Source organism: Notechis scutatus, chromosome 2, assembly GCF_049901735.1.
Source record: "Notechis scutatus isolate UNSWTSFEM ecotype Mainland chromosome 2, rNotScu1.2, whole genome shotgun sequence".
In the NCBI taxonomy this organism is placed as follows: domain Eukaryota; kingdom Metazoa; phylum Chordata; class Lepidosauria; order Squamata; family Elapidae; genus Notechis; species Notechis scutatus.
In genome coordinates this window covers 1,754,054-1,781,623 of record NC_142010.1, presented here as the reverse complement: position 1 = coordinate 1,781,623, position 27,570 = coordinate 1,754,054, and the positions used below count along the sequence as shown (strand labels likewise).

Sequence of the window (27,570 nt, the reverse complement as noted above, 5' to 3'; positions counted from 1 at the left end):
TAAGTCTTTCACATTTCTTCGGGTCTTTAACTCTTGTAGCAAAACAAGTCTATTTGCATTTGAAAAACCGTTTTACTTTTTTTCCTGATGGACTTTTCTCTCCCTCCCTATTCTTTCTTTGTACAACTGTTTGTCAAACACTACTTTTTTTTTTATTTCACTGAGGAATTGCTTTGGTGGCCTTCTTTGCAGATGCTGGTGGGAATCTCCTTCCTCTCCCAACTTTTGGCTCAGTCCTAGCACGTGATTGCTATTGAATTGCTTTCCCTTGGATTAAAGCGTTTTCCCAGTCTGTGTAGACTTGGAGGCTTTACTTCCTCTTTCTCTACACACATGCTGGATTTGTGGTTTATTGTGAGAGACATTCGCGAGTTAAGAGGAAGGTAGGACCAATTTAAAATTGTTTGCCGGATGGCACTGAAACTTTAGATTTAGGAGGGAAGGAAAAGCACCCACTCATTTGGGGGCAGTTCCACTGAAGAGGAACTGAAAACTAGTATATTTTGGTTTAATGCTCAGGAATGATCTCATTCGTATAACTTGCTCCCTGTGGTTTGCTTAGATTATGGAAGATGCAGAGGGTTACATGGTAGTAGAACCTTCAAGACATATCTACACTGATGCTATTCCCAACAAGACAGAAGGTAATGACTGAAGTTTCTGTTGGCTTTAACTGGCTATTTAATGATAGGGTTGGTTATAGATCTTAATAAAGAGAGACCACTTGGGATGAAGAGTTACAACAGCCTTTTCAATTTATTTAGTTTCCTTCTGGGTATGTTGTGATCACAGTATGACTCTGGAATGTGGACAGGGTAGATTAGGGTTTGAACAAAATTATGAAGATGCAAATTCATAGTTGTCTCACCCATGAAGCTTAGCTTATGCTAATTCTGCAAGCAGCACTAAATTATAAAAGCAATGCATGAAGCAGGTTGGTGACTAGAGTTTCATGATAGGGCTGTGGATCAGTTTATCAAATAGTCTGAAACTTACATTAGGCTATCATGGAGTGAAACCTTAATCACAATCCATAATTGTGGTTTGTTCATGTTTATCTTACCTTAGCCATAGTCTGGTACAAGGGTCTTCAAACTTGGCAAGTTTAAGACTTGTGGACTTCAACTCCCAGAATTCCTGAGCTAACATGACTGGAGGAAGAATTCTGGGAGTTGAAGTCCACAAGACTTAAAGCTGTCAAGTTTGAAGACCTCTGGCATGTCATTGGATCCCATGTTAATGGCTGGGGAATGATTAAGCTGCTTTTAGCCTTCTAAAAACAAATCTGTAGAATTCAGCAATTTAAAACATGGTTGAGTGTTTTGTATGAGGATGTGCTGAGCCTGATGTATTCAGTTCATTGATAGAATATCATTCACCTTTTCAGGTAGATCTAAAATTATGACATTTCAAATCCTTCCAGAACTTGCAGAATTGGCAAAAAATCATTCAGACCCAAGCTAATTTTGGTGAAAGGAGAGACTGTCATTTTCAAGCCAGTTACCTCTCCTTATGCTAAATTTGGATTAGGGTTTCTCACATGTTACCTTCTGACAAAAAATACTTTGCAACACATCTTCGCCTTACAAACTAAACCCACAAGCCATAGTTTACAAATTACTTTGGCTGCCAACAAGTAGTCACAGGATCTCTTAGTGTACTAAGTACAGGTAGTCTTCAACTTACATAAGACTTCAACTTACAACTCCAATTGAGCCCCAAATTTCTTTCATTAAGTGAGTTTTGTCCCATTTTATGACTTTTCTTGCCTGTTAAGTGGATCACTGCAGTTGATAAGTTAGTTGTTAAGTGAACCTGGCCTCCCCCATTGGCTTTGCTTGTCAGAAGGTCGCAAAAGGGAACCAGCTGTCAAGCACCCCAATTTTGATCACATGATCATGGGGATGTTGGAAAGGCCGTGACTGTGAAAAATGGTCATAAGTCACTTTTTTCAGTGCCATTGTAACAATAGCCCTTAGACTTATAAACCGCTTTATAGTGCTTTACAGCTCTTTCTAAGCGGTTTTTACAGAGTCAGCCTATTGCCCTCCAACAACCTGGGTCCTTATTTTACTCACCTTGGAAAGATGGAAGGCTGAGTCAACCTTGAGCCGGTCAGGATCGAACTCCTGTAGTGAACAGTGAATTAGCCTGCAATACTACATTCTAACCACTGCACCACCACTTCACTCTTTGAACAATCACTAAACGAACTGAGCACTACCTGTACAGAAGTACAGAATTCAAGTGCAGTTCTTTAATTATTCTGTACCCCAAAGTAATCACTCTTCTATTTATAGGGTTTATATATTGTGTGTTAAACCATAACAAGTCACAAACCACATAACATTGTGGCTTGTTGTTTTTTTAAAATGACAAATATTCTGGGAAGGTAGCCATTGTAGTTTGTAAACTATGACTCATAGTTTACTGTTACAGCACTGCATTTCTCATCAACATTGGTAACTTTAATATGCGTAGACTTCAGTTCCCAGAATTTACCACCTTAAAGTTGCCAGGGTAGAGAAATACTGCTATAGCATGTTTAGAATAGAATAGAATTCTTTATTGGCCAAGTGTGCTTGGACACACAAGGAATTTGTCCTGGTGCAAATGCTTTCTGTATACATAAAAGGAAAGATACATTCATCAAGAATCTTGAGGTACAACACTTAATGTTAGTCCTAGGGTACAATAAGCAATCAAATCATACTAGGAAACAGTCAATATAAATCATAAGGATACAAGCGACAAAGTTACAGTCCTTCAGTCACAAGTGGGAAGGGATGGGTGATAAGGAGTGATGAGAAGATTAACAGTAATAGTAGTGCTAACTTTGTAAATAGTTGGACAGTGTGGAGGGAATTATTTGTTTAGCAGAGCAAGTTACAGTATCTTTGAGCTCATCAAGGACTGCAGAGGTATCTTCAAAAACATTCCAGGCAACCCTGGAGCTTTGCTTCATCAGACCAAATTTTTCAGTGTCTTCATTTAAGATGCCTCCCCAAAATGGCTGGGGGAATTTTTAAATATATATTTTGGTTGTGTTATATTGTTTTACTGTCTTTACTTTATGCACATTGTTATTTTTGAATTTATAATAAGAAATATGCTTCATAATAAGAAATATCCTTCACTACAGGGTTTAAGGCAAATTTGGCTCTTGCTGATATTCTAGTGACTCGATTTCATTGAGGGCCTCCTCAGGCTTATGTCTGACCTCATTGAGGGCCTCCTCAGGCTTATGTCTGACCTCATTGAGGGCCTCCTCAGGCTTATGTCTGACTCAGGGAGGGAGTAGCTGGGGTCAGTGTGGCCAGGGCACGTGGCCCTCCCAAGCTCCATTTTCGCTGGCAGAGGTACTGCGGGCTGATCATTCGCTGTTTCCATGGCCCATGGGCCTTGAGTTTGACACCCCTGTAAATCCCTCCTGCTCATGAGAGAGAATACTGCAGCAGTTTATTGGAGTGAGGGGTAGAAACAGTGTGAAACTGTTTTTAAAACTGCAAACTTTCAAATTGGCGAATACAATAAAAATAAAGTAAATAAAATAAAGAATAAAATAAAAGCATGACAAGAAACAATGGATGGAAATGACTGAAAGAGAGAAGCAATCTAGAACGAAGAAGAAATTTCCTAATTGTGAAAACCATTAATCAGCTCCAGAAGTTGTGGGTTCATCAACACTGGAGGTTTTTAAGAGACTGGGCAACCACTTGTCTGGAATTGTATAAGATCCCCTGCTTGAGCAGGGGGTTGGACTAGAAAGCCTCCAAGGTCCCTTTCCAACTTTTGTTCTGTTCTGTTCTAAATAAGTAGCCCAGAGGTAGCAGTGGCAGGTCAGAAAGGGTATAGTATGAATCATGGAGGTGAGGAGGAATTGGATGGAGGTGAAGGAATGGCCCAGCAAGGAGAAAGCATCTGATAAAAAAATGTCTGGTTGTTGGAGCACAAATTCTGCCCATTGTTGTATTTTCAGAATTTGGGGTGAAATGACACAGCGCTCCGTTTGTCTTTTTGACCAAAAAAAAAAAAAAAAAAAAAAGGCCAAAATAGGAGCCCACAACTGTCAAAGGATTGAGAAAAGTGTCATGCTGTATCCTCTTCTTGCCTAACTTTCCAGGAAGTTCCTAGTTATGCAATGTAAGAGAAACTTGAAAGTCTGCCAAACCTGAAATGATTTTGTCACAACTGTTTCTTTGTTGACTAATCAATTTCAGTTCTTTCAATGTTTCCTTCCTTTATAGGAGAAGCTTCTGCTTTTTAAAGCCAATTCTCAAGGGCATGAAGAATTAATTTATACACACACACACACACACACAAACACACACAAACACATACATACACACACACACATATATGTGTGTGTGTGTATGTATATTGTATATGTATATGTGTATGTGTGTGTGTATATATGTGTGTGTATTGTATGCATATGTATATGTATGTGTGTGTATGTATGCATATGTATATGTATGTGTGTGTGTGTATCAAACTATTCTAAAAATATGAATTCCAGGTATATTTGTATTATAGTTTGTTATATATATATAAATGTTGTATATATATAAATATATATACAATCTTTATATATATAATATATATATAAAGAAAACTATAAGCTAAATGGCATGCATATCTATCTATATATCTATATCTATATATCTATATATCTATATCTATATATCTATATCTAGCTAGCTAGCTAGCTAGCTATGCATGCCATTTAGCTTATTGTTGGAGATGGCCATTGACTCTTCCCAATAGCACTGTCCTCTGTTAAAAATCATTTCTACTACAGGTAGTCCTTGACTTATGACAATTGAACCCAAAATTTCTCTTGCTAAGCAAGACAGTTGTTAAATGATTTTTGCCCCCATTTTATGACTTTTCTTGGCACACTGGTCAAGGCTCAAATAGCTGAAGTTGTTAAGGCTCATTTTTATTTGAGCTGTCATACTGGCACATCTGGAAAAACCTGAATCTCGGAGTTTTTGCTATTGGAGTTCGTTTTTCTGGAACGCTGACATTAAGTTAGTAACACAGTTGCTAAGTGAATCTGGCTTCTCCATTCACTTGTCAGAAGGTCACAAAAGGGGATCACGTGACCCTGGCACCCTGCAACCATCATAAATATGAGTCAGTTGCCAAGCATGTGAATTTTGATCACGTGACCGTGGAGATGCTGGCAACAAACGTAAGTGTGAAAAATGGTCATGTCACTTTTTTTCCAGTGAGGTTTCAACTTCAAACAGTCACTAAATGAACTGTTGTAAGTTGAAGACTACCTGTACTCCATAGCAGGGGTCTCCAACCTTGGCAACTTTAAGACTTGTGGACTTCAACTCCCAGAGTCCCTCAGCCAGTAAAGCTTTAAGACTTGTGGATTTCAACTCCCGGAGTCCCTCAGCCAGCAAAGCTGGCTGAGGAACTCTGGGAGTTGAAGTCCACAAAGTTGCCAAGGTTGGATCATAGTTTCCTTGGCTTCTCATTCATCAGGAACATTTCCATGGTTGAAAATACTTCTTTAGTCTTTATGAGAGCTTGTGTTAGTTTTTATGTTCTTTGTAAAACATTTAATAACATTTAGAAAGAAAGGTGGATGGATGGCAAGTAGATAGATGTTGGGAAGGTAGATGATACGTAGATGGTAGATTCAGTAGGTTAGATTTCCATGGGAGGATTTCTATGTGATGGCTTTCTTAGGGATCGAATGGAAGGTGAGGAGGCTGCAGAGAACACTTAGAGAGAGGAGGATGGTACCAGGAAAGACAGGATATTCAGACCCCACAACCTTTGGACACATCATCATAACTAAATAACTATAAGAAAACATTCACTGAACATATCAGAACTTCACTTAAATTCTTATCTCCTTTGAAATGGCAAAAAGAAACATTTTTTTCATTGAAATGAATGTTAAAAATGGGTAAAGGAGTCTCTGCGGATATTACTCTGTTAGTCATTGCCGACTGTAGGAGGTGGTGCTCATCAAGGATATTGAGCAAGTACAGTTCAAAGACATTTCCACAGTCATGTGGCCAGCATGACATCATGGAGCATTATCTTCCCACCTAAATGATACCTATTTATCTACTTGAATTTGCATGCTTTCGAACTGCTAGTTTGGCCGGAGGTGGAGCAAGGATGGGAGCTCACCCCATCACGTGGTGCTCGGGTCTCAAACCTCCAACTGACAAGCCCTGCATCTTAACTGTTGAACCACCACTGTCTCATCAAAATGAATAACAAATTGAACAAATGCAGATGTTTCCTCCTCCCCAAACAGCAACTTTTTAAATTGTTTTATTAATTTTTAAATAAGAATTTTATTTCCACATAGTAGCAAAGCCACAACGTAATGTTTTGGGCTTGTGATGGGTCAAAATATAGTTGAAGATCGTGAGCTTCAGGCCTTCAGTTTTTAACCAAACAATTGGCTTCAGCTACAGTAGTTTCTGTGTGCACCATAGAGTGGTACAGTGGGTGCAAGTGGCTGGCAGGCAGGAACTGTGAAGGTAAGCGCCAACTGCCAACATTGCTCAATTAGAGAATATCTTTTCATCAATATAGCCACAATCACAGATGTCTTCTAACTCTTTGTGTGCACAACCTTAAGATATTTTAATAGACTGCAAATGGAGAAGGCAAGAACCATTGTTCCTTGGTTTTCACTTAACATATTGGGTGAGGCCAGCTGTTGGGGCATACAAACCATGGTTTATAACCTGTTGTGATAGGTAATCCAAAGCAGTCATAGCTTTTGTTCAACAAATCATGTTTAAGCATGTCACAGGTTAGAACATGATGAGAACCAGGTCACTGGGAGATTTTATGACTGTTTTCACTCTTTGTAACTTTGCAAATCTTTGGTGGAAGGTCCATAGTGAAAAGTTAGACTAGATTAACAGAGTTGGAAGGGACATTATAGGTCATCTAGTCCAACTCCCTGCCCAAGCAGGAGATCCTACACCATTTCTGAGAGATGAAAGTCCAATCTCTTCTTGAACGTCTCAAGTGATGAAGCTTCCACAACTTCCAAAGGCAAGCTGTTCCATTGGTTGATTCTTCTCGCTGACAGAAAGTTCCTCCTTATTTCTAGTGTTGAAAGGCTGGCAAATGCCTTTCTTGTGAGGGTTCGATTTTCCTGCTGGGAGAACTCCAGTGCAAGGATTCAGACAACTGCTTGGAAGCTGGTTCTTTTTATTTTTCAGGAAGGCGAGAGATAGCAAGAAGTCTGCGTTCCTGGGGCTAGCTCGCATTGTATAATAAACCCCTGATTTATATACCTTTTTCTCATTTTCTGTGTGTGTGCCTGTGTTTGTATTTCTTAATGTTTTAAATCCTGTCAGGGGTTGTCTTCATTTCCGCCGGAGGGTAAACTCCGTGGGGTGCAGAAGGCAAACTTTGCAGGGTGGTTTGATTGGATTATCAGTTTCCTAATGTTTTCTTGTGGCAATCTCCTGTCTGTCTCCTTTGCAATATATTTTGTGTCTTTTGTCTGTTTGTTTAGCTGATTTGGCATGACCTGTTGTTTGTAAGGGATTTCCTTTTCTTGTTTCCGTAGCTTTCTTAATCACTTGGCTTTTGTCTAGGGGGCTTCTTTCAATACCTTTTATTAAATCTCTTTTCCTATGCAAGTTTGTTTTATGGCTGGCTTGATGTTCCCTTTGGGCTTTTCCTGCTTGGGTGTCATCACTGTCCTCATGAAGTTCCCTTTCCACAATCCTTCATTTTTTTTTTAAGAGGGTGGTCTCTGATTGAATGTCTGGGTATACTTGGTATTTGTGATCAATCTGGATCATTATCATGGCCGCCTGTCTCCCCTTTAATTTTCTCTTTTGAGAGGGAATACAGGCCTTTAGGCAGCTAAGGCAGGGTGGTATGCATTGACAGAGGCAACACATGAGGGCTCCAAAGACACAAATGGTGACTGTGGTTGTTATAAGGATTTTGAGCCAATGGAAATCTGGCATCCATGAGAAGAGCCATGAAAAGTCCAGGAATGATTGCTCCTGACCAATATTCTGACATAGCTCTTTCAGGTGGTGGATGTCCCTCCCTACGAGTTCTGAGGTTTCATCCAGATTGAAGCAACACATCCCTTGGAATGTTTCGCAGCCATAATTATGCTTCAAGAGAAGGAAGTCTATTGCTGTCCTATTCTCCAAGGTGGCTTCTCTGACCTCCCTCAGTTCTCTGTTAAGGGCATCCAGGGCATGGGAGGTCGAATTCAAGCTTTTTGCCAGGGTACATGCTAGTCTATTCAAATTTTTAGAATTTCGCACTGCCAATCCAGCTACCCCTACCAAGGATATTGCCAATGAGGTATATTCTGTTTTTGTGGGAAGGGAGACTTTGGAATCACAGTCTGAGTCTAGGGTTTGGAAGGCTCTCCTGTGTCGTCTCTGTAAGGATGGCATAAGCATGGTTAACCTTCCCAAGGTGCAGGGGCCATTTGTGGCATTTGCAGGAAGGTATTAGTAGGCTTTTAAGCCACAAAGGAAAAACCATCCTGGTGGGAGCTTCAGGTAACTATATGAAAATGATATGGTCTCTGTATAGTTGCATTTTAGTTCTGTGTTGCTAAGACTGGTGCATTCTGTGACCCTAGGTGAGCTGCACCCAGTGACATTATGATTTCCCTCCTGCTAAGCAAAAGTTAGTGGTGTTGAGTATTTTTCTTGCTAAATATTCCCATATGTTTCCTTTCTCTGGGATAAGCTTTGGTTCCAGGAACGCAGTTGTTTGTGTTACAAATGTTACAATTGTTACAGATAATAATACATAGTATATATTGCATTTCATGTTCCCCATTGCTAGATTCCTTTTCTTCCCTTCCTCCCCCCCTCCTTTTTTTTTTAATAGCAATGTAAAAAAAAATGTAAAAGGTCAAGTATCAAAACATTATGAGTAAGGTATGGTTAAAGTCCTTTTTGTAAAAAAAAATATGATGAAAAAAGGTTTTAAAAAAAGAAAAAATGAAGAAGGTGAGAGAAAAAATAATAATAATAAAAAATAGTCTATAACTCAGCACCTGGGAGTCCAGTTTTGTGTAATGCAACGTTTGCACTTGGTTCCTCACAGTGGTGTGGTTCAATGGTGTTGAAGAATGCTGCAAGCGTCCATTGATCTGTGTCCCGAACTTTCTTCAGTTTGGTGGGTGGGATTGATTGTGGTGGAGTTTGGCTATGGTCTATGACTGCTGGCTTTGCATGTGTCCAATGTATCCAAGAGTCTCGTTCTGCAACCTTTATGGCAGTGTGTGTAGTCAATAAAATTTGGTAGGGTCCTTTCCACCTGGGTTGTAGGGAGGAGGTTCTGGTGAAGAACTTGATCCACACCCAATCTCCTGGCTCATATGGATGCAGGGCTTCTTCCAGGGGTAAGGTCTGTGTCAGCGCACTCTGGGTCCAGAGGGTCTGTAGTCTCTTTTGCAGGGCTGTAAGATAAGAAGAGAGAACCCTATCCCCACTATCTAAGCAAAGGGAACGAGGATCTAGGCTTTGTAGGGTATGGGGGGGGGGTGACCAAAAAGGATCTCAAAGGGGGAAATACCTATATCTTGTCTTGGTCTGGTTCTGATATAAAAGAGGGCAATTGGGAGCACTTGTTTATTTTATTTATTTATTTATTTGATTTGTCAATTGTTTACAAGATAATAAGTACAAGTGTATACATGGTTGTGAATATATGAAATAGGTACATATAAGAAAAATAAAAGAATAAGAGAAACAATAGGACAGGGACGGTAGGCACGTTGGTGCGCTTATGCACGCCCCCTACAGACCTCTTAGGAAAGGGGTGAGGTCAATAGTAGACAGTCTCAGGTTAAAGTTTTTGGGGTTTGGGGAAGAGACTACAGAGTCGGGTAGAGTATTCCAGACATTGACCACTCTATTGCTGAAGTCGTATTTCCTGCAATCAAGTTTGGTGCGGTTTACTTTGAGTTTGTATCTGTTGTGTGCTCTTGTGTTGTTATGGTTAAAGCTGAAGTATTCATTGACAGGTAGGACATTGCAATGTATGATTTTATATACCATGCTTAAGTCGGATCGAAGACGGCGTAATTCGAGGTTTTCTAGTTTTAGAATTTCGAGTCTGGTGGCATAAGGTATTCTACAACGGGTAGAAGAGTGGAGAACTCTTCTTGTGAAATACTTCTGGACTTTCTCAATTGTATTAATATCACATACGTGATAAGGATTCCAGACTGATGAACTGTATTCGAGTATTGGTCTAGCAAATGTTTTGTATGCTCTGGTTAGTAGTGAGACATTACCAGAGAAAAAGCAACGTAGGATTAGGTTAACAACTCTTAATGCCTTTTTGGCTATGTAGTTGCAGTGGGCTCTAGCACTTAGATCATTAGAGGTGAGTATTCCCAGGTCCTTTACAGAGCTTGGGTCATCAACAAGATCTTGACTATTCAGCTTGTATTTTATTTTCTGATTTTTTTACCAATATGTAAGACAGAGCATTTATTTGTTGAGATTTGAAGTTGCCATATGTTAGACCATTCAGATACATAGTCTAGATCTTTTTGTAGGGTAGTAGTATTGTCTGTGGTATTGAACAGCTTTACATCATCAGCGAAGAGAACGCAATTGCTCTTGATATGATCGCAAAGGTCGTTTTATGTAGATTATGAAGAGAGTTGGTCCTAGAACACTGCCTTGGGAACACCACTATTGACAGGTACTGGATTTGATAGGGCGTTCCCAATTTTGACCATTTGTTGTCTGTTTGACAGGAATGCTTCTATCCAGTTATTCAGTTGTCCAGAGATACCATAAGATTTTATTTTTAGGAGTAGTTTGTCGTGTACCACTGAATCAAAGGCTTTGCAGAAGTCTATGTAGATTATGCGTCTATTGCTTTGCCCTGGTCGAGTTGTGTAGTCCATATGTTTTTGCAGTGTAAGAGTTGCAGATTACAGGATAGTTTTTTTCTGAAACCAAATTGTTTATTGGAGAGTAGGTTGTTTGTCTCTAAATGGAGGATGATGGATTGATTAATAATTGATTCCATGACTTTACAGGTGACAGCATAAGGAGATTGGTCTGTAATTTTCAACTAGGCTTGGGTCTCCCTTTTGAAGATAGGGATGACTGTGGCTTGTAACCATAGGTTGGGCAAGGAGCTGGTCCTGAAAGATTTTTCAAAGATTATGCTTAGAGGTTTGGCTATGGCAGTGGATAGCTTTCTTAAGAAGTAGGCACATATTCCATCCGGTCCAATAGATAGAGATGGTTTTAGGTTGCGTAGTGCTTTTTCAACGTTGTCTACTGTAAAATCGATATGTATTAGATCATTGTTGTTGTCTGTGGTACGGCTAGGAAACATTGGGCATGATCCATTACTGTTTACAAACACTGAGCCGAAGAATGTGTTAAAGATGTTGGCTTTAATGGTGTCGTCGCTGCAGTCTTTACCATCGGGTCCTATCAAGGGAGGGATGGACCTTGAGTCTTTTAGTTTGTTGTTTACAAAATTGTAAAAAGCACGGGTGGAATTGGTGCTTAGAAGGTTTTCCTCTTGTTTAATGTGGTAATTGGTGCATTCGGTCTTTATCTGGTGGCATAAATTTTTGTATCGGTTTTTGAAATTGGCAACGTGACCAGATTTGTTTTTCAGCCAGAGTGATCTCTTTTTGGATTGAAGTTTCCTTATTGATATGGGTAATCTGCTTTTTTGTTTTGTTTTTGGAGTTGTTGTTGGAACATATAGTTTGATGACTCTTTTGACTTCAAGTAAAAATATGTTGTAATGGTCTTCAACAGTATTGCATCCAGTGAATAGAGATTGCCAATCGAGGGATGAGAGATCATTATCTATAAGATCATAGTTGCCTTTTTTGAAGTTACAATTAGGGATGACATCATTGTGGTGATTTTTGTGTGGACGTATGTTGAGGCAAAAGTCAATCATATTGTGGTCACTACTGGAAAAGGGTTCTTTGGTTTGTATTCCGTAAATTAAATTCAAACTATTGCAGAAGATGAGATCGAGGCAGTTGTTCAGTCTAGTGTTGTTGGTTACTAGTTGTTCAAGACCTAGATTTGTAATAGCATTGTAGAAGGTTGTGTGTATGATTTCAGTTGTACAATTATTTAGGGTCCAGTCGATATGAGGTAGATTGAAATCTCCAAGAAAGATAAAAGAGTATGGGCAGGATGTAGCCCATGTTAGTAGTGTATTTAGCTTGTTTACATGTTCGATGTCATAATCAGGTGCTCTGTAACATAGTAGGAATCGAATTGTGATATTTAAGGATAGTTCACAGATGATGGTTTCAGGAAGGGCAAGCTCCTGGGTAACTTGGATATTTTTTAGATGTAAGGATTTTTTATAGAATATAGCAACACCACCTCCTCGACGATTTTCACGATCTGATCGGTAAACATGATAGTCTCTTACTGTGGTAATGGAGTCGGGGAGAGATGCATTGAGCCATGTTTCACAGACTTGTGCCCAGGAGAGGTGTGTCTCCTTTAAGTAGTCCCACTTCTGATGCATCCCAGCCCCATAAGGAGGGTGGCAGGCTTTTTAAATCTTCATGAAGCCCTGTGTTGCTGGTTATCAGCATGATTGTCTTGTGTGTGCCTTTTCCTGGGATTTCCAATTGCAGCCCCTGTTTGCCACATGTTATGGTAGCTCCCATTTTACATAGGAGATCCCTTCCTAGTAGAGACAGTGGGGACTGGGGGCAAATAGTAAATGCATGGTCTACTGTGAAAGGTCCTAATTCTACTGGTATGTTGTGGGTAAATTTTACAGGGATTATTTCCCCCCCCCTCCCATTATGCTATCCCGAGTCCCTTCAGCCACTGAAGCTTTATATGGTGGTTCAGTAATTAATGAGGAGGTGGCTCCAGTATCAACTAAGCAATTGTATTTCTTTCCTCCTATAAGAATGGTGACAATGGGTTCCCCTTCTGGGCCGTTTTTTTTAAAGGGATAGCTAGTCCATTAAAGGTAGCCATGAATTCAGTGCTTTCATTGTCATGCTCTAGTCAAGAAAGGGGTAAATCATGTTCTCTTCTTTGCTCCCATTGATGTCTATTGTTATTATTTATTGGAGGAAAGGGAGCGCTGGGTGGTGCCTGGTGACTGAAACTTTGTTGCTCAGTGTAATGGACTGGATTATTGGCTGACCTCATGTTCCTAGGTGGTGGGTGATACCGGTTGCAGGAGGGGTGTTGCCTACATTGCCTGCTGAAATGACCTTCCTGTCTGCACCTATAACAATGCTGACATTTGCCTTGAGACCATCCTGCTTTATCGCAATGCCAGCATTTCTTTGAATTATAGGGGTTTTTACCTGGCATTTGTCTGGCATCATGTTTCATTACAGCAAACATTTTTAAGTCTTCCTGTCTTTCTATTCATCTCTTTCTATCTTTCTCTTCCTCTTTCAGCTTGTCTCTTTGATCATAGACAAAGTTAGCAATCCTGCGCAACTCTGCTATGTCTAAGGTTGGCCAGTTAGAGAGGAAGCGGTGGAAATGTTCTTTAATATCTAAGGTGGACTGATCCACGAAGGCTGAAGCTAAAAATCCTTTGGTCCTTCAGGCAGCTAAGGTCTAGATGGGCATATGCAGTAGCTGCTTCTGACAGGCGGACCCAAAAGGCATCAGGGTTTTCTTTTTCCCTTTGTGTGTGTGTGTTTTTTTTTTTTTTGAAATTCAGACTAGTTTAAAGGTTTTTTTTTTTTCTTATTTCCTCTAGAGCTTCTAGTAAATTATCTTTTGCTCTAGTGTATTCATCCCATTGATTGGTATCATTATAGTCCCAGTCAGGGCGATGTACTGGCCATGCGATGTGGGCTGGGGCTGCCTGACCAGGGATAGTTGGTGGTTTGGCTATTTGGTCTGGGTTTTTTTTCCCCCAACAGTTTTAATAGTTCGTCTTTTGTTAGAAAGACTTGTAACAGCTGAGTCATGTCACCCCAGGATGGATTATGGCTGTCTATGATAGATTTCAGGGTTTTAATAACTGTTTTGAGGATCAGCCCTGAAAGCTGGGGTATCCTTTTTCCAGATGACTAGGTCAGAGGCAGAGAAGGGGGTGTGGGTAAAAACATATGCTAGTTGTCCCCTATTTCTGCCTGGCACTGGCTTGCTTAAAAGGGGAGCCATAATCTGTGCCTCAGTATTCCCTTCCCTGAAATGGGTTTCAGGCTTTTCCTTATTATTATTTTTTTCTTGGTCAGGTCTTTTGTCCTAACAATTTCAGCCCAGCAATACCAATAGGGTATTTGGCTGGGCTTAACGCATGTTCTAAGTGCTTTCAGGGTTTTATAATCTAAAGTACCGCTATCAAGCCAAATTTGTCTACCCGTGTCATCTCGCAATAAAGCCCATTTTTTGCAAATTCTTTTTGCATCTTTTTTATTCATTCCAGGCAGGACAGGCACTAACCTTTCGTCCCCAGCCTCAAGTAATTTATCCAAGGGGGTCTCTTCCATTGCCCTCGAGCTACAACTTCCCATATTCCCTACCTGATGTGGGGATTACTTTGGTTTAGCCGGGCTACCGCCGTCAGTTTTCAGACAAAAAAGGTCTGGAAAGGACTCCGGTTTCCCTACACACGGAGTACGGGCCCCTTTCTCATAGTGAAACTCCGCCGTCAGTTTTAAGACCCCCACTAAAAAATGGGGATCTTGGAGGACCGTCTGCCCCCTAGCAGCCCGGTACGGGCCCCTTCCTACACTCCGCCGTCAGTTTTCAGATCTCCCTTAAAGGTGGGGATCTGGAAGGACCTGCTCTGCTTTGTAAGGCAAACTATTTCCAATTTTGTTTGCCAGCAGCCGGTACGGGCCCCTTCTAAATGCACAGGGCTTTACTTGCGGGATGCACTGGGACTATTTATTCTGCTTTCTATTTATTTCCCAACACCAGTTCCTTTCTCAGCCCACTCGGTTTCTCTTATGTCCTTCAGAAGGACTCACACTCTGTGATCACCCCTTGCGTTCCCAAATCCAGCCGGTCACGGCTTGTTATGGAGCTAGCAGCTGGCTGGGGTGCGGCTGGCAATCAAAGAGGAGGTGAGGTCCCACTGTTTCTGCAGAGAAAACCCACAATCACACACCTGGTACACTCACGCTTCCCTTCCCCTCCCTAGTAAGATTATAAATTTGAAGCGGTACTCACCTGCTTTCAAGCAGCTGTTGAGCAGAAAAGCCCAAGGACTCCCTTTACTACCCTTATGCCTTCCGGGCTGGGTCCGTGGATGTTTTCCCTGGACAAAGAAGGTCCATGCTGGCTGGGTTTGGATCTGCAGGCCCGGTCCGGTGGCAGGGTTGGCTGGAAAACCTTCATGGTCGCCAATTGTTGAAAGGCTGGCAAATGCCTTTCTTGTGAGGGTTCGATTTTCCTGCTGGGAGAACTCCGGTGCAAGGATTCAGACAACTGCTTGGAAGCTGGTTCTTTTTATTTTTCAGGAAGGCGAGAGATAGCAAGAAGTCTGCGTTCCTGGGGCTAGCTCGCATTGTATAATAAACCCCTGATTTATATACCTTTTTCTCATTTTCTGTGTGTGTGCCTGTGTTTGTATTTCTTAATGTTTTAAATCCTGTCAGGGGTTGTCTTCATTTCCGCCGGAGGGTAAACTCCGTGGGGTGCAGAAGGCAAACTTTGCAGGGTGGTTTGATTGGATTATCAGTTTCCTAATGTTTTCTTGTGGCAATCTCCTGTCTGTCTCCTTTGCAATATATTTTGTGTCTTTTGTCTGTTTGTTTAGCTGATTTGGCATGACCTGTTGTTTGTAAGGGATTTCCTTTTCTTGTTTCCGTAGCTTTCTTAATCACTTGGCTTTTGTCTAGGGGGCTTCTTTCAATACCTTTTATTAAATCTCTTTTCCTATGCAAGTTTATTTTATGGCTGGCCTGATGTTCCCTTTGGGCTTTTCCTGCTTGGGTGTCATCACTGTCCTCATGAAGTTCCCTTTCCACACTAGGTTGAATTTCTCCTTGTTCAGTTTCCATCCATTATTCCTTGTCTGGCCTTCAGGTGCTTTGGAAAATAGCTTGACCCTCCTCCTCTCTGTGGCAGCCCCTCAAATATTGGAATACTGCTACCATGTCTTCCCTGGTCTTTCTTTTCACTAGTCAATTCCACAGGTCATTCGAAATGCTGCAAAATCACACTCTGGATCATACTGGGAGGAAGCATTGCTTTGAATCTGGCTTTTATTGTTCTTCTAATAGGTAAGTATCTGAGGTCAGGAGGGGAATGAGATGGATTTCAACGGGGGGGATAGAAGTTCAAATTTTGACTAAGCCTTAGAGCCCAGCCCCTCTCTTTCCACCAAATCCACTTCCCAGATTTGGCATTGTGGGAATAAAATCTGGGGAAACCTCATGTAGCCCTCATTAGGTCCAAGACTGTTCCCGATCCAATGCCTTAGTCCTTCAGTTCCCCAAAAGACAACAGGTGAAGCTTTGACCATCGAAGATTCTATGTCAGGAAATGCTTCGTTGATTGCATTTCTGGATGTTAAGCTGATTCCATCAGTGGCATTTCCCTCACATGATCTTGCTGTTTTTGACAAAACCACTGTTGTATAACTCTGCCTTGAGCTCCACCCCTTTTACACACACTGCTGATGACATATTGTCTGTATAAAGTGGACAGCAATTACAATGTAATGGCACAATGCTGTTTTGTGAATATGTCTCCTCCCCCACATTCCATTCTGATACCACTGGCTGATTCCCACTAGGTAGATAGTACCTTCCCTGTTATATCTATTGTATAACCTAAGCTTTTTAAAACAGTATTTCAGACACAAAGTGTTTTCTACTCACTGACTTCAACCAATTCGTGTGGATGGATCCCAGGCACTTCAATAGGTAATTTTAAATTATTTATTTTGGGGGTTTTGTTGTTTAATTTTTCTGAAGTCAGGATTTACAATAACGATAGCCAAAGTAAATCAATCTAATTTATCCATAATATAGAACACAAGACTGATCTGGTTCTCTATGAATGTCCTGGAAAAGACAATCATAGCCATTTACACTATCGTAGTAAAAAGCTGTAGTCCCATGACACATTACACATGATTTTACTCAGCTACACTAATTTTTAAGTTTACACAACACTTGCAAATCCAAATATTCATATTAGGGCATCATGCAGAGATTCTGTGAACTCTGAGATATCATGATCCCAAGAATGATAAATGGATTTGTGAAATGCTTTTGGCTCCATAAATATAATTATTTCTGCCTAAGCAGTGGGTTGGACTAAAAGACCTCAAAGATCCCTTCCAACTCGGTTATTCTATTCTATTCTATTCTACGCTACTCTACTCTACTCGGAGGTGAAAAGTTATTTATACAATGAAAATTTATGCATACAGTAAATTCCATTGACTGTACTGAAATTAGGAAATACATGGTTTATGTTCGTCCTCTTATTTTATAAAACTAATTGCTGTGTTGCCTCAGTCTCTCTATTGATTTGTAGTCATAGACCAGGGTAAATAAACTATATTAGATTGTGAATGATTGTGGATAATCATTGAAATGCAAGATAGGTGTGTGAAAAGATTACCTGCCAAGGCAGCAGATTTGGAAATTCAAATTCATTGGGATTATTAGGGCTGGACAAGAAACACACCTTTTTAATACCTAGATCATAATTTAATCTATATATCCAATAAAACACTTAGAATTTTAACAATTTTTTTTTTTTTTGCTTAACATCCCTAACATTTTCTGACAAATACACATTGAGACTCTTTTGTTTTTTAATAAACCCATTTATGGACTCAAAATATACATCATTTTCATCAAATATTATTAAACAGATTTATTTTTCTTAACACTATTTGTAGCTTTTTTCTTAGAATCCAATAAAATTTTAAATTTAAATTTAAATAATGCAACGAGATTTGAGTATGTAGGGGATGGGGTGTCCATGAATGTCCAATGACCATTATAATTGAAATTACATTTATCTGCGTGAAATTGCATCATTTGTGGCAATTTATATAATTTACATCAACTACAGAAGATGCACCATTTTTCCCCAAAAGATTAATTGGCTCAACAGTTCTGGAAATAATAAACTTTTTGAGCAGTTAAGACACCCCACCAGAATGTTGTCTGTAGCCTCCAGAGTCTGCTGAACTGAGACCTGAAGAACTGAGATTGTATCATGCAGATTTTGAAAGGAAAAAAAAATACCAACGTACTGCAAATAAGTTCACCATTTTGCTTTTCTCTTGTAGTCTCCGTGACCTTTGACCCAGACACTGCTCATCGCCGCATTGTCATTTCTAGGGATCGGAAAACTGCGACATGGGGAATGGAAGAACGATCACTTCCCGATATTGATAAAAGATTTAACCCACGGGTGTGGGTTCTGGGCCAGAATGGGTTTCAATCAGGAAAAGAATGTTGGGAGGTGGAAATAAAACACGATGGAGAATGGGCTGTGGGAGTTGCCAGGGAGTCAGTGAAGAGAAAAGGAATGACCGATTTTAGCACCAAAGAAGGCATCTGGGCTATTGCAGAATATTGGGGGAAAGCAAAGTACGTAGCTTTTACTGAGCCACACACACCACTTTCTTTTGGAAAGAAGCCTCGGCGGATTCGTGTGTTTGTGGATTACATCTATAAAGAGGTGGAATTTTTCAACGTAGAAACCAAGCGTACCATATTCTTTTTTTCAAACGCATCCTTCTCTGGAGAAAAAATCTACCCCTGGTTCCGGGTTTGGAACGGAACTGAGCTGACACTTCATCCCTAATGCCCAGCACTTAATGAAAAAGGGAGCTCCTTCTCAAGCCACTCTGCTGGCTAGGTATGGTAGGAGCTGTGTGGTCTCAACACATTTGAAAGGTTGCCCTGTGGGATATACTACTTGGGACTGTGAACGTTATGCAACCATGGCTCTTGCAAAAATGCTTACTTCAACCATCCATACAAGACACTCTAACCTCCTTTCACCTTTTAGGGAATTTTAGGAATTATAGATATGTCCCCAGTTGGGGGAAGCCTAGTCTAGACTGTGAAAAAGGTTGCAACCTAGTTAATTCTGTTAAAAGCAAACTTTATTGATTATACAACTAAAATAACAAACACATGCACAACATAAAAAAAGGAAAAGAAAATGAAAATGAATAAAAACAAACAATTCCATTATCAACAGTCTGTGGTTCCTTATTTGTTATCATTATTGGTGTCATATTACAAATAAGTGTTATTGCAAATGTGTAAATACTACCTCTATTACAATTTAACAATATTTACTAATATATTTTCTGGCAATGGTTGGTATGATTGGATAAAACAAAGCAACCTAGTTAATTCTGGGCAGTCACAAGAGTAAGATATGCAGATATCTCCACAGTTTTGAATAAGCTTTTATCATTTCAAAGTATGAGTCTTTTCAACAGAGGTCCATTGTATTCCCACAGTATTCCCACTCCTATGGTCCATGATAATCACACAGGTTGTTTGTGGTGCAAACGGTGGTTGAAAGCTCACAATATTTTGGCAGAATTGCTCAGGATTTCAATAGAGGATTAATGTTTTACGTTCCCATGTGTGACATCATGAGATCCATGCATCACAGCAGTAGTGGGCATTACACTACCAGTTTGCTTATGTAACAATTTTTGATAAGGCTAAAGTATGCATAAAGAAAAAGGACTAGCACTTGCCAACTATTCAGTTTTCAGCACCTTGAGTAGTCAAGATAGAAATCCATCCTTGAATCTTAGTGTTCTGTGAAGATTCCAAATACTATGAGCCAGGTCTGATCTTTCTGAAAGGCTGGGCAGATATTTCTACATTTGAAATACATTTTACCTAAGCCAAAATGAAATAAACCACATCATGACAGGTGATTCATGAATTCGACCATGTTCTAGTATTGCAGTGATTTCAGTAGCTTGAACCCAATTTTTGTCATATTTTTAATAATGTTAACTTAGAGTGGCTTCTAATAAAACTCTACCACTCCCTTCTTCAATCATAGTATCATTTAGTTTAGTTAGTTCGGATTCCTCATGATTCAATGGAGATTTCCCAATGATTGCCAGAACTGCTGCTTTGAACCCTTGCATGCTCAATCAGGTGTCACCAGTGATAGTATCTAGCCAATTTGTATCTGTTGGCCATTTGTATAGATTGCCTTCCATTTTTCCAAACATCAGGAACTTGTCCATGAATCTTACCTTTGTGTGATGTGCCCCCCCAAACTCTTAACACAATCCTTCTAGTATTAAACATTCTTGCAGTCCAAGATGTTTTCAACCACTCTCTCCAAAAAAAAAAGCAGGTTCCTCCCATAATGATAGCTTCCAAACAGCTACTGAAATCTTTCAAGAAGTAAATATATATATTCTGTAAATATCTTTTGTCCTATTTGTAACATTCATTGGGTGTTTGCTGATATGAATTCTCAACTGTTAACTGAAGTTCTTTGTCACAGAATCCTTTCTGCCATTGTCTAGGATGGCTCTGATGTTCACAAAGTTTATAATTGTAGTAAAACTTTTTCTGGGCAACTTTTGTCTTTTCTTTGGGGATGGAGATAAAAGTGCAAGGACCTAGTTCACTATAATAAGTTTCCTGAGTCAGAAGGAACCTTCATTCATGATGGAAAATGACTGAGAGTCTATTGACATTTTCAGAAGAGGGAGAAATATCTGTTGAAGATCTACCTTTTTTACCTGCAAAATAACCAAAAAGTGGCAAGGTTTTGATCATGTTCTTTGAACATCCCTTGCTGATATCCTGCATTATGGGCTTTTCCTCAGCATTGTATACAGAATCTTTTGGAGTGGGCAGGCATAACATTTAATACAGTCAACCCCAACATGCTCATGTCAATGCACAACAGACTGTCCAAACAATCCATGTATGTGTCACCTAGTTTAGACATGACTAATTTACCCTTTAAACTAGTCCTGTCTAAATCACATAACTACTGAATCACAAAATCTCCAGCCACCTTTCAACAGGTTTGTGCATTTTGCAACTCCAGAGAAAGATGTTTGCATTTGCATGTATTAATATTATATATTTGTGGAATTGTCTGTAATGGTCTATAGCAGGGGTGTCAAATTTGTGATGTCATGTCATGTGATGCATCGTGACTTTCCCCCCCCTTCACTAAACCATGGGTGGGTGTGGCCAGCGTGTGATGCATCTGGCCCGCAGACCGCGAGTTTGACGCCCCTGGTCTATAAAAATAGCCTGAGCTATAGGAGAAAGAACCACCACAGTAAGTCTGTCTGGGGAATTTGGAAGTTAAAGCCCACAAATCTTCAAGGTGCCAAGATTGAGAAACATTACCGTAACCTGACAACAAAGGTGACCTGGGAGGCCTTTTTTCCTCCTCTCAGCTGATTGTGGGATGCTTTTTTTACAACCAGTTCAGCCAAACTGGGCCGAACCAGCCACTGCCTAGAACAATGTTTCTCAACCTTGGCTACTTAAAGATGAATGCTTCAACTCTCAAAATTCCATAACCAGCCATGCTGGCTAGAGAATTCTGGGAATTGAAGTCCACACACCTTCAAGCAGCCAAGGTTGAGAAACGCTGCAAGAGAATTAATTAGTTTCTACACAGCGGCTTTATGTTCTTGCAGGTTTATTATAATGAGCCACCTAGAATTGTGCTCTCAGATGAATGGCGATGCAAAATTTATGAAATAAATATCCTGAATTTTCTGCAGGAATTCAAGGAAATTTACAAATATCCCCAGAACAATAGGTAGCTCAGGCTAAGAGACAAAGGTTTGAAAGGCTGAGAATGCAGTTGAAGCTACAGCAGAGAGAAGCAACATTCTACCATGGTTTTTGTCAGAGTATATTTATGAAGTGGAATAGAGCACGGTTAGAAGGTCAGCCAATGAATAGGCATAGCAACTAAATCAGCTAATGAGGACAGTTTGGAAACTGAAACTAGAAGTAGCCTAGGCTGGAAACTGAAACTAGAAGTAACCTAGGTGTGGCTCTGTCTATTGAAAGTGAAACTGCTTCATGCTTGCTTACCTGCTGAACTAAAGTGAAACTGATATCTGTTTCTGTTCTCCCTGTTTTGCTCATGCTACTGAAGTTACTTGCAACATGTTTCTGCCTGAGTTTGCTCCATGTTGGAGAAATCTACAACTGGTTTGTAAAATCTGCTTATTATGTTTATAAAGATGTTAAATGAAGCATCAGCCATCTGTGTTTATTTTTCTGGTGCTGAATTAACGCTGCAAAACTCTAACAGTTTTGTGCTAAACCAGGCTGTAACTGGTCCTTAAATCCAGTAAGGTTTGAATCAGGTTACAGTTCCTTGATCTCAAACTAGATCCCTTCATTGTTCAAATGGAATCAGCACTGTCTTTCCACTATGAACCACACAGGTCAACAACACTGATAGAATAAATGTTCAACATACTTCCACAGGAAGACTGATCTAAGCTCTGAGAGTGCCAGTATTCAATGAATATCTCACTCCTGCTAAACCCAGGTGCACAATGGTGGACCTGCCATACAGGATGGAAAGGGCATGTTTTCTTTCCAAACGACTTTCTGGCTTTAAGAGGTCTATTCTCCATCAGCTATCTTCATCTTCACACCATAGACAACTTCCCTCTATTTTTTTTATTGATCAATTTCGTACTTCGTCTATTTCTAGGGCCATCCATGTTAAGGTTCTCATGCCATGCCCTGTGCAATGATACAACTAAAAAAAAGGAGAAAAGTATTGGAGAAAGGGAATGGCACTTACCTTGCTTGTGCTTCACCCTTCTCTCTCGTGCCTCCTGGGCCCACCTCAGAAAATATATCTAATTGAATATTAGCATCTGTGGAATTTCAAGACAGATGGGGTGAGTGGGAGCTCATCCACCACCATCCACCAGCACTGCTCAAAGGAGAAGCCACTTTCACCTGTCAACTTCACCCCTATATTCCACCTGCCAATTTCCATGGCTTTGAAACCATGAAGATCCACTGGATTCCTTTCACCATGGCCACATTCACATACCATTCGCCTTAACCACATTCAATATGTGCATGAATGGGTGTCAATGGACTCAACTCAAATGAATGATGGCTATGATTGCCCTTTGGGCACCCATTCACTCTCACTCTCTCGACTTTCATTTCATGAATATCAACCCAACTTCTGTAGGTTGGAAGATCCATTTCCATCAGCTTGCACCTGCCAACATCTACCAGCATCTGTCTTGTGACATGTGCAGGAATTTGTAGGAGTTCCACCAGCTTCAAAGACCAACCTCCACTGTTTTCAGCTAGGTGCATTGAACTTACCTCCATGGGCTTCATGCCATGGATATCTGCCAGCTTCAGGAAGCAAATTCACCTCCCACTCAGCAAGTCCAACCATTATCACTAGCGAACTTGCCTCTTTTGTGAGCTGCTCCCTCATTTGCTTCTTCACTTCCAGTTGCAAATAGTTGTGATGCTCAAGACACCATCTTGGTTGATCACCTGAAAAGATGCTGTTCTGGGTAAAAACCCTCAGGACATTCAAGAGCAATACCTGCTACATTTCAGGATACTTAAATCCTAATGATGATGCTCAGCTAGACATACAAACTAAATTTTGGGGGGGGGGGGCATATGGGAAAGTGATGGGAATCCCTTAATTTGTGTCCTTCAAATGTCATCCTGTAGCTTCATTGGAGAGACCTTGGACAGTTCCCAACTGCTTTCCTTGCAAGGCCTAACTGCTCAGTTGCTTTATCTTTCTTCCCATCCAATCAGCTATTTTCTCTGACAGCCACTGTCAGTGTCCAACTGTTACCCCCTTGATGGACTATGCTGGGTGGCAGTGATTAGTCTTTGACAGTGCCACCAAATGGTTCCTTTTGAAAATGGCAGGGAAATTTGCACTCATTCTGGTACAATTTCACACACATGTTGGTAGGATTTTTTCTAAAAAAAACAAATTTTATTAATTTTAAAGACATACAAAACATAAAACATAAGAACATAAAACCCCTTTTCTGAAAGTTATTTGTAAATTTTAAACAAATAAAACATTTTATACATCATTGACACATCTCCTTATAAACACATAGATATCCTTTCAAATTCCTCATTATTTCTCCCTATACTTTTATTCAATTATATTTCTTTTTCTATATTTATCTGTTTTATATGTTTTTATTCACTATACTTATTTTTCCTTTCTGGCTTGCTTTATTCTCTTCTATCTTTTATTCTCCATTGTCCTTTTCTAACATTCCTCCAAGGTTTTATTAGCTCAATCAAACATAAACACACAAAAACACAAAACATGGAAACATAAAAAACCTCTTTTCTGAAAGTTGCTTAGTCCCAGGTTAAAACTCTTCGTACAGACACAAATTCAAATTCATATTCATTTTGTATACCATTCCATATCTTATTAACATTTTCAATTTTCTATATAGCTTCTCCTCTCTTTTAAATTTTCTTAATTTTATTTTATTTATCTCATCTCAATTCGAATCATAATATTTATTATTCTTTGTCTGTTCTATTTCCAGCTATCCATTTATCTTTCTTCTTTGAAGAAAACTTCTCCTGTACACTAATTGGAGTATGACGCCTTTATCTCTTTCCCCTACATTTATAATACTTAATATAAAATACATAGCTTACATTGGGATTCTGTTTGGTACATTCTAAAATTATACAATATTATCAATACCAATACAAATCTATTCATTAATATTAATATTCATTTATATCTTAAACACTTAGCACATTACTTTTCAGTTAAATCACATACTTTTATGGGAGCACCTACCTTCCATAATTATTCCCCCCCCCACATCACATATTATAAATCATTATTTCATTAGAATGTTCCCCCTTCTCCTACTTCAAATCTCTCATTTCACAAAAAAATTCACTAGGTTAACATAGTCTAATCATTAGTATTAACAATCATTTATATCTTAAACATTTTACCCATTTCAGTTAAATATCATGCCTTTATGGGAACACTTATGCTTTCCATAGTTATTCCCCCCCCCCCCCCACATCACATATCTTAAATCATTGTTTCATTAAAGTATTCCCCTTTTCTTGACAAAAATTTCACTAAATTATACTAAATATTTTATCACATTTTAAATTACATATTGTTTCCAATATTCTAAGATTATTTCTAAGTACAAATGTAAAAATACAATCTTACGTACCTTTCCAGAATCCCTTTTTCCATAAAGTTTACCCATTATCTCTAAAAGACTTTTGTTTCTTTGCATCTTGCTCCCCACCATTAAGGTTTCTCGTCCCTTCCTTTCTCCCTTGCTTATTCTTCTCCTTGTCCTCTTTACCCCCTTGTTTCTCCACCTCCCTTTTGTTCTGCTTTCCTCCTTTCTGTTGTTTTCTAACATAGTATTCCCTTTTCACCTTATTCTTCTCTTTTTTGGTTGTTTTTCCAAGTCTTAAAGTCTTCTTTTCCTTTTTCTCTTTCTCCTTTCCTTCCCCAACCAATGTCACTTGTTCATCAAAAATGGCTTCTTCTTTGTCCCAGTCATCCTGTTGCGCATTCAGCTTTACATAAGTACAAACCGCCATTTCTAAAAATTGAAAAAGAGTGCCAAGAGAATCCTTCCCTTCTTGCTTTTCTTTTTCATATTTTTGATATACAAGTTTCAATCCATCCACAAGTAATGCCATTGTAGAGAGAAAAAGTTTTTCCAAACAACCACCCAAGTGCTTTTAATCAGAGATAATTCTCAGAAGTTCCAAAATCACCAAACAATCCAAACAAGCTGTTTCTTTTAATACTTTTTTCTTTCTTCCATTTCTCTTTCTGGAGTTGCTCTTTGATCAAAAAGTTCCAATTAAGATATATCTTTTAGAACTCTTATTAATATCCAATGGCTCTTTAAAATTCTAGGCAGTCTCCTCCTTGTTTTCAAATTCTGCTCCAATTTTTCCCCCTCTCCCTTCCCACTTACAGCCAAAAGATTTTCCTTTAAATGTTCAGAAATCCATACCTCCAATGCGGGTTTTCCAATTTCTCTTAAAGTTCTATCGCTGTCACGTTCGGAACCCCTCGGCGGGACCCCTCATCAAACCGGAGCAGTTCCTGCAGATGGTCGACGGGCCACAGGAAGCGTGGTCCATGCTGAAGAGCACTGTTCACACTGCCGGCTGCCAACAGCTTGGTTGTACCAAGCCAGGACGGAGACGCATCGAACGAGATACATGGCTCTGGACACCGGAAGTACAAGATGCCGTGCACCTGAAGAAACGGCTCTACAAGGCCTTTCTTCAGGACAAGACCAGCGAGAAGCTCTGCGAGTACAAGGCGGCCAAAAAGGCAGCCAAGAAAGCAGTAGCGACAGCCAGAAGCTCCCACTACGACGACATCTACGAGAAGCTGAACACGCGAGAAGGCGAGAATGAGATCTACCGCCTAGCCAAAAGCAGACACAGGAAGACCCTGGACATTGACCAGTTTCATGGGATCAACGACGAAAGGGGAAATTTGATCGTCAACCCCAGAGATGCCGCCGAGAGGTGGCGGCAATACTTCGAGAAGATCTCCACCGAGGAGTTCCACACCCACGAACCCCGCGAGGTGACCCCGTCGAAGGCCCAGTCTCAGGCATTCACGCCAGCGAGGTCACCCGCGCCATCAAGGCCATGAAAAACGGTAAGGCAACAGGACCAGACGACATCCCTGCCGACTTCTGGAAAAAGGCACTACCGGGCTCGGCATTGTGGCTGTGCGAGCTGTTCAACAACATCGTCTCCACGGGAATAGTGCCACACGACTGGTACCGCAGCACCACTGTTCCGATCTGGAAGGGAAAGGGCAGCCCAGCGGACTGCTCCAACTACAGACCGGTCAGGTTACTGTCACACACTATGAAGATCTTGAACGCGTCCTCGATAAGCGCATTCGGGACATCGTCGACATCAGCGTCAACCAGGCCGGATTCATCAAGAACTGCGGCACCACCGATGCCATCTTCGGTGTGCGGATGCTGATGGAGGCTCACAGAGAGAAGAAAATCCCGCTCCACACCGCCTTCTTGGACTTGGAAAAGGCCTTCGACCGAGTCCCGCACGATCTCATCTGGTACGCACTGCGAGATCACGGCGTGCCCGAGCTACTCGTACAATGGGTCCAACTCCTATACAGATGTCACAAAAGCCACGTAAAGCGGCAGCTGGGATATCAGAGGAGTTCAATATCACCGTCGGCGTACACCAGGGCTCTGCTCTCTCACCACTGCTGTTCATTCTGGTGATGGACACAATTACACACGACCTGCACACGCCCGCCCCATGGACGCTGCTCTACGCCGATGATGTGTTCCTGGCCAACCTGCGCAAGGCTGAACTCGAGCACCTAGTCCAACAGTGGCACGACCGCCTTGAGCAGTTCGGGCTCCGGTTGAACCTAAAGAAGTCCGAATACCTGACCACTGACAACGAAACGACAGGCTCCATCCACGTGAATGGGCAGGAGCTACCGCGCCTCCACCTTCAAGTACCTGGGAACTACTCTTGGGAAGAAGGCCTACTACAAACTGAGGTGGCAGCCAGGATCAACGCAGCGTGGGGCAAATGGAAGT

General features: G+C 40.5%; 2 protein-coding genes across 4 annotated transcripts in view; one reads left to right on the top strand and one right to left on the bottom strand.

The window, feature by feature from the left end:
• Positions 1-27,570, bottom strand: part of LOC113426308 (uncharacterized) — a 532,245-nt gene that overhangs the window by 445,245 nt on the left and 59,430 nt on the right. The window lies entirely within an intron of this gene.
• On the top strand, positions 361-19,160 carry LOC113426298 (butyrophilin subfamily 1 member A1-like). 2 transcript variants are annotated; one of them, XM_026688664.2, is made up of 4 exons: positions 361-644; positions 16,124-16,210; positions 16,781-16,855; positions 18,241-19,160. In XM_026688664.2, exons 1-4 carry the CDS (start codon positions 566-568, stop codon positions 18,759-18,761), a joined length of 762 nt encoding a protein of 253 aa, XP_026544449.1. In that variant the 5' UTR covers positions 361-565; the 3' UTR covers positions 18,762-19,160. The 2 variants fall into 2 exon arrangements, with proteins under 2 accessions (XP_026544449.1, XP_026544448.1); XM_026688663.2 differs by having other exon boundaries at positions 426-644; positions 16,112-16,210.

Excerpts from the sequence above, each read along its gene's own strand:
- LOC113426298 (XM_026688663.2), top strand. The coding sequence starts at position 566 with ATGGAAGATGCAGAGGGTTACATGGTAGTAGAACCTTCAAGACATATC. Across the intron at positions 645-16,111 it reads TATTCCCAACAAGACAGAAG|TCAATTCCACAGGTCATTCG; the intron begins GTAATGACTGAA and ends TCTTTTCACTAG. Across the intron at positions 16,856-18,240 it reads GATCCCAGGCACTTCAATAG|TCTCCGTGACCTTTGACCCA; the intron begins GTAATTTTAAAT and ends TTTCTCTTGTAG.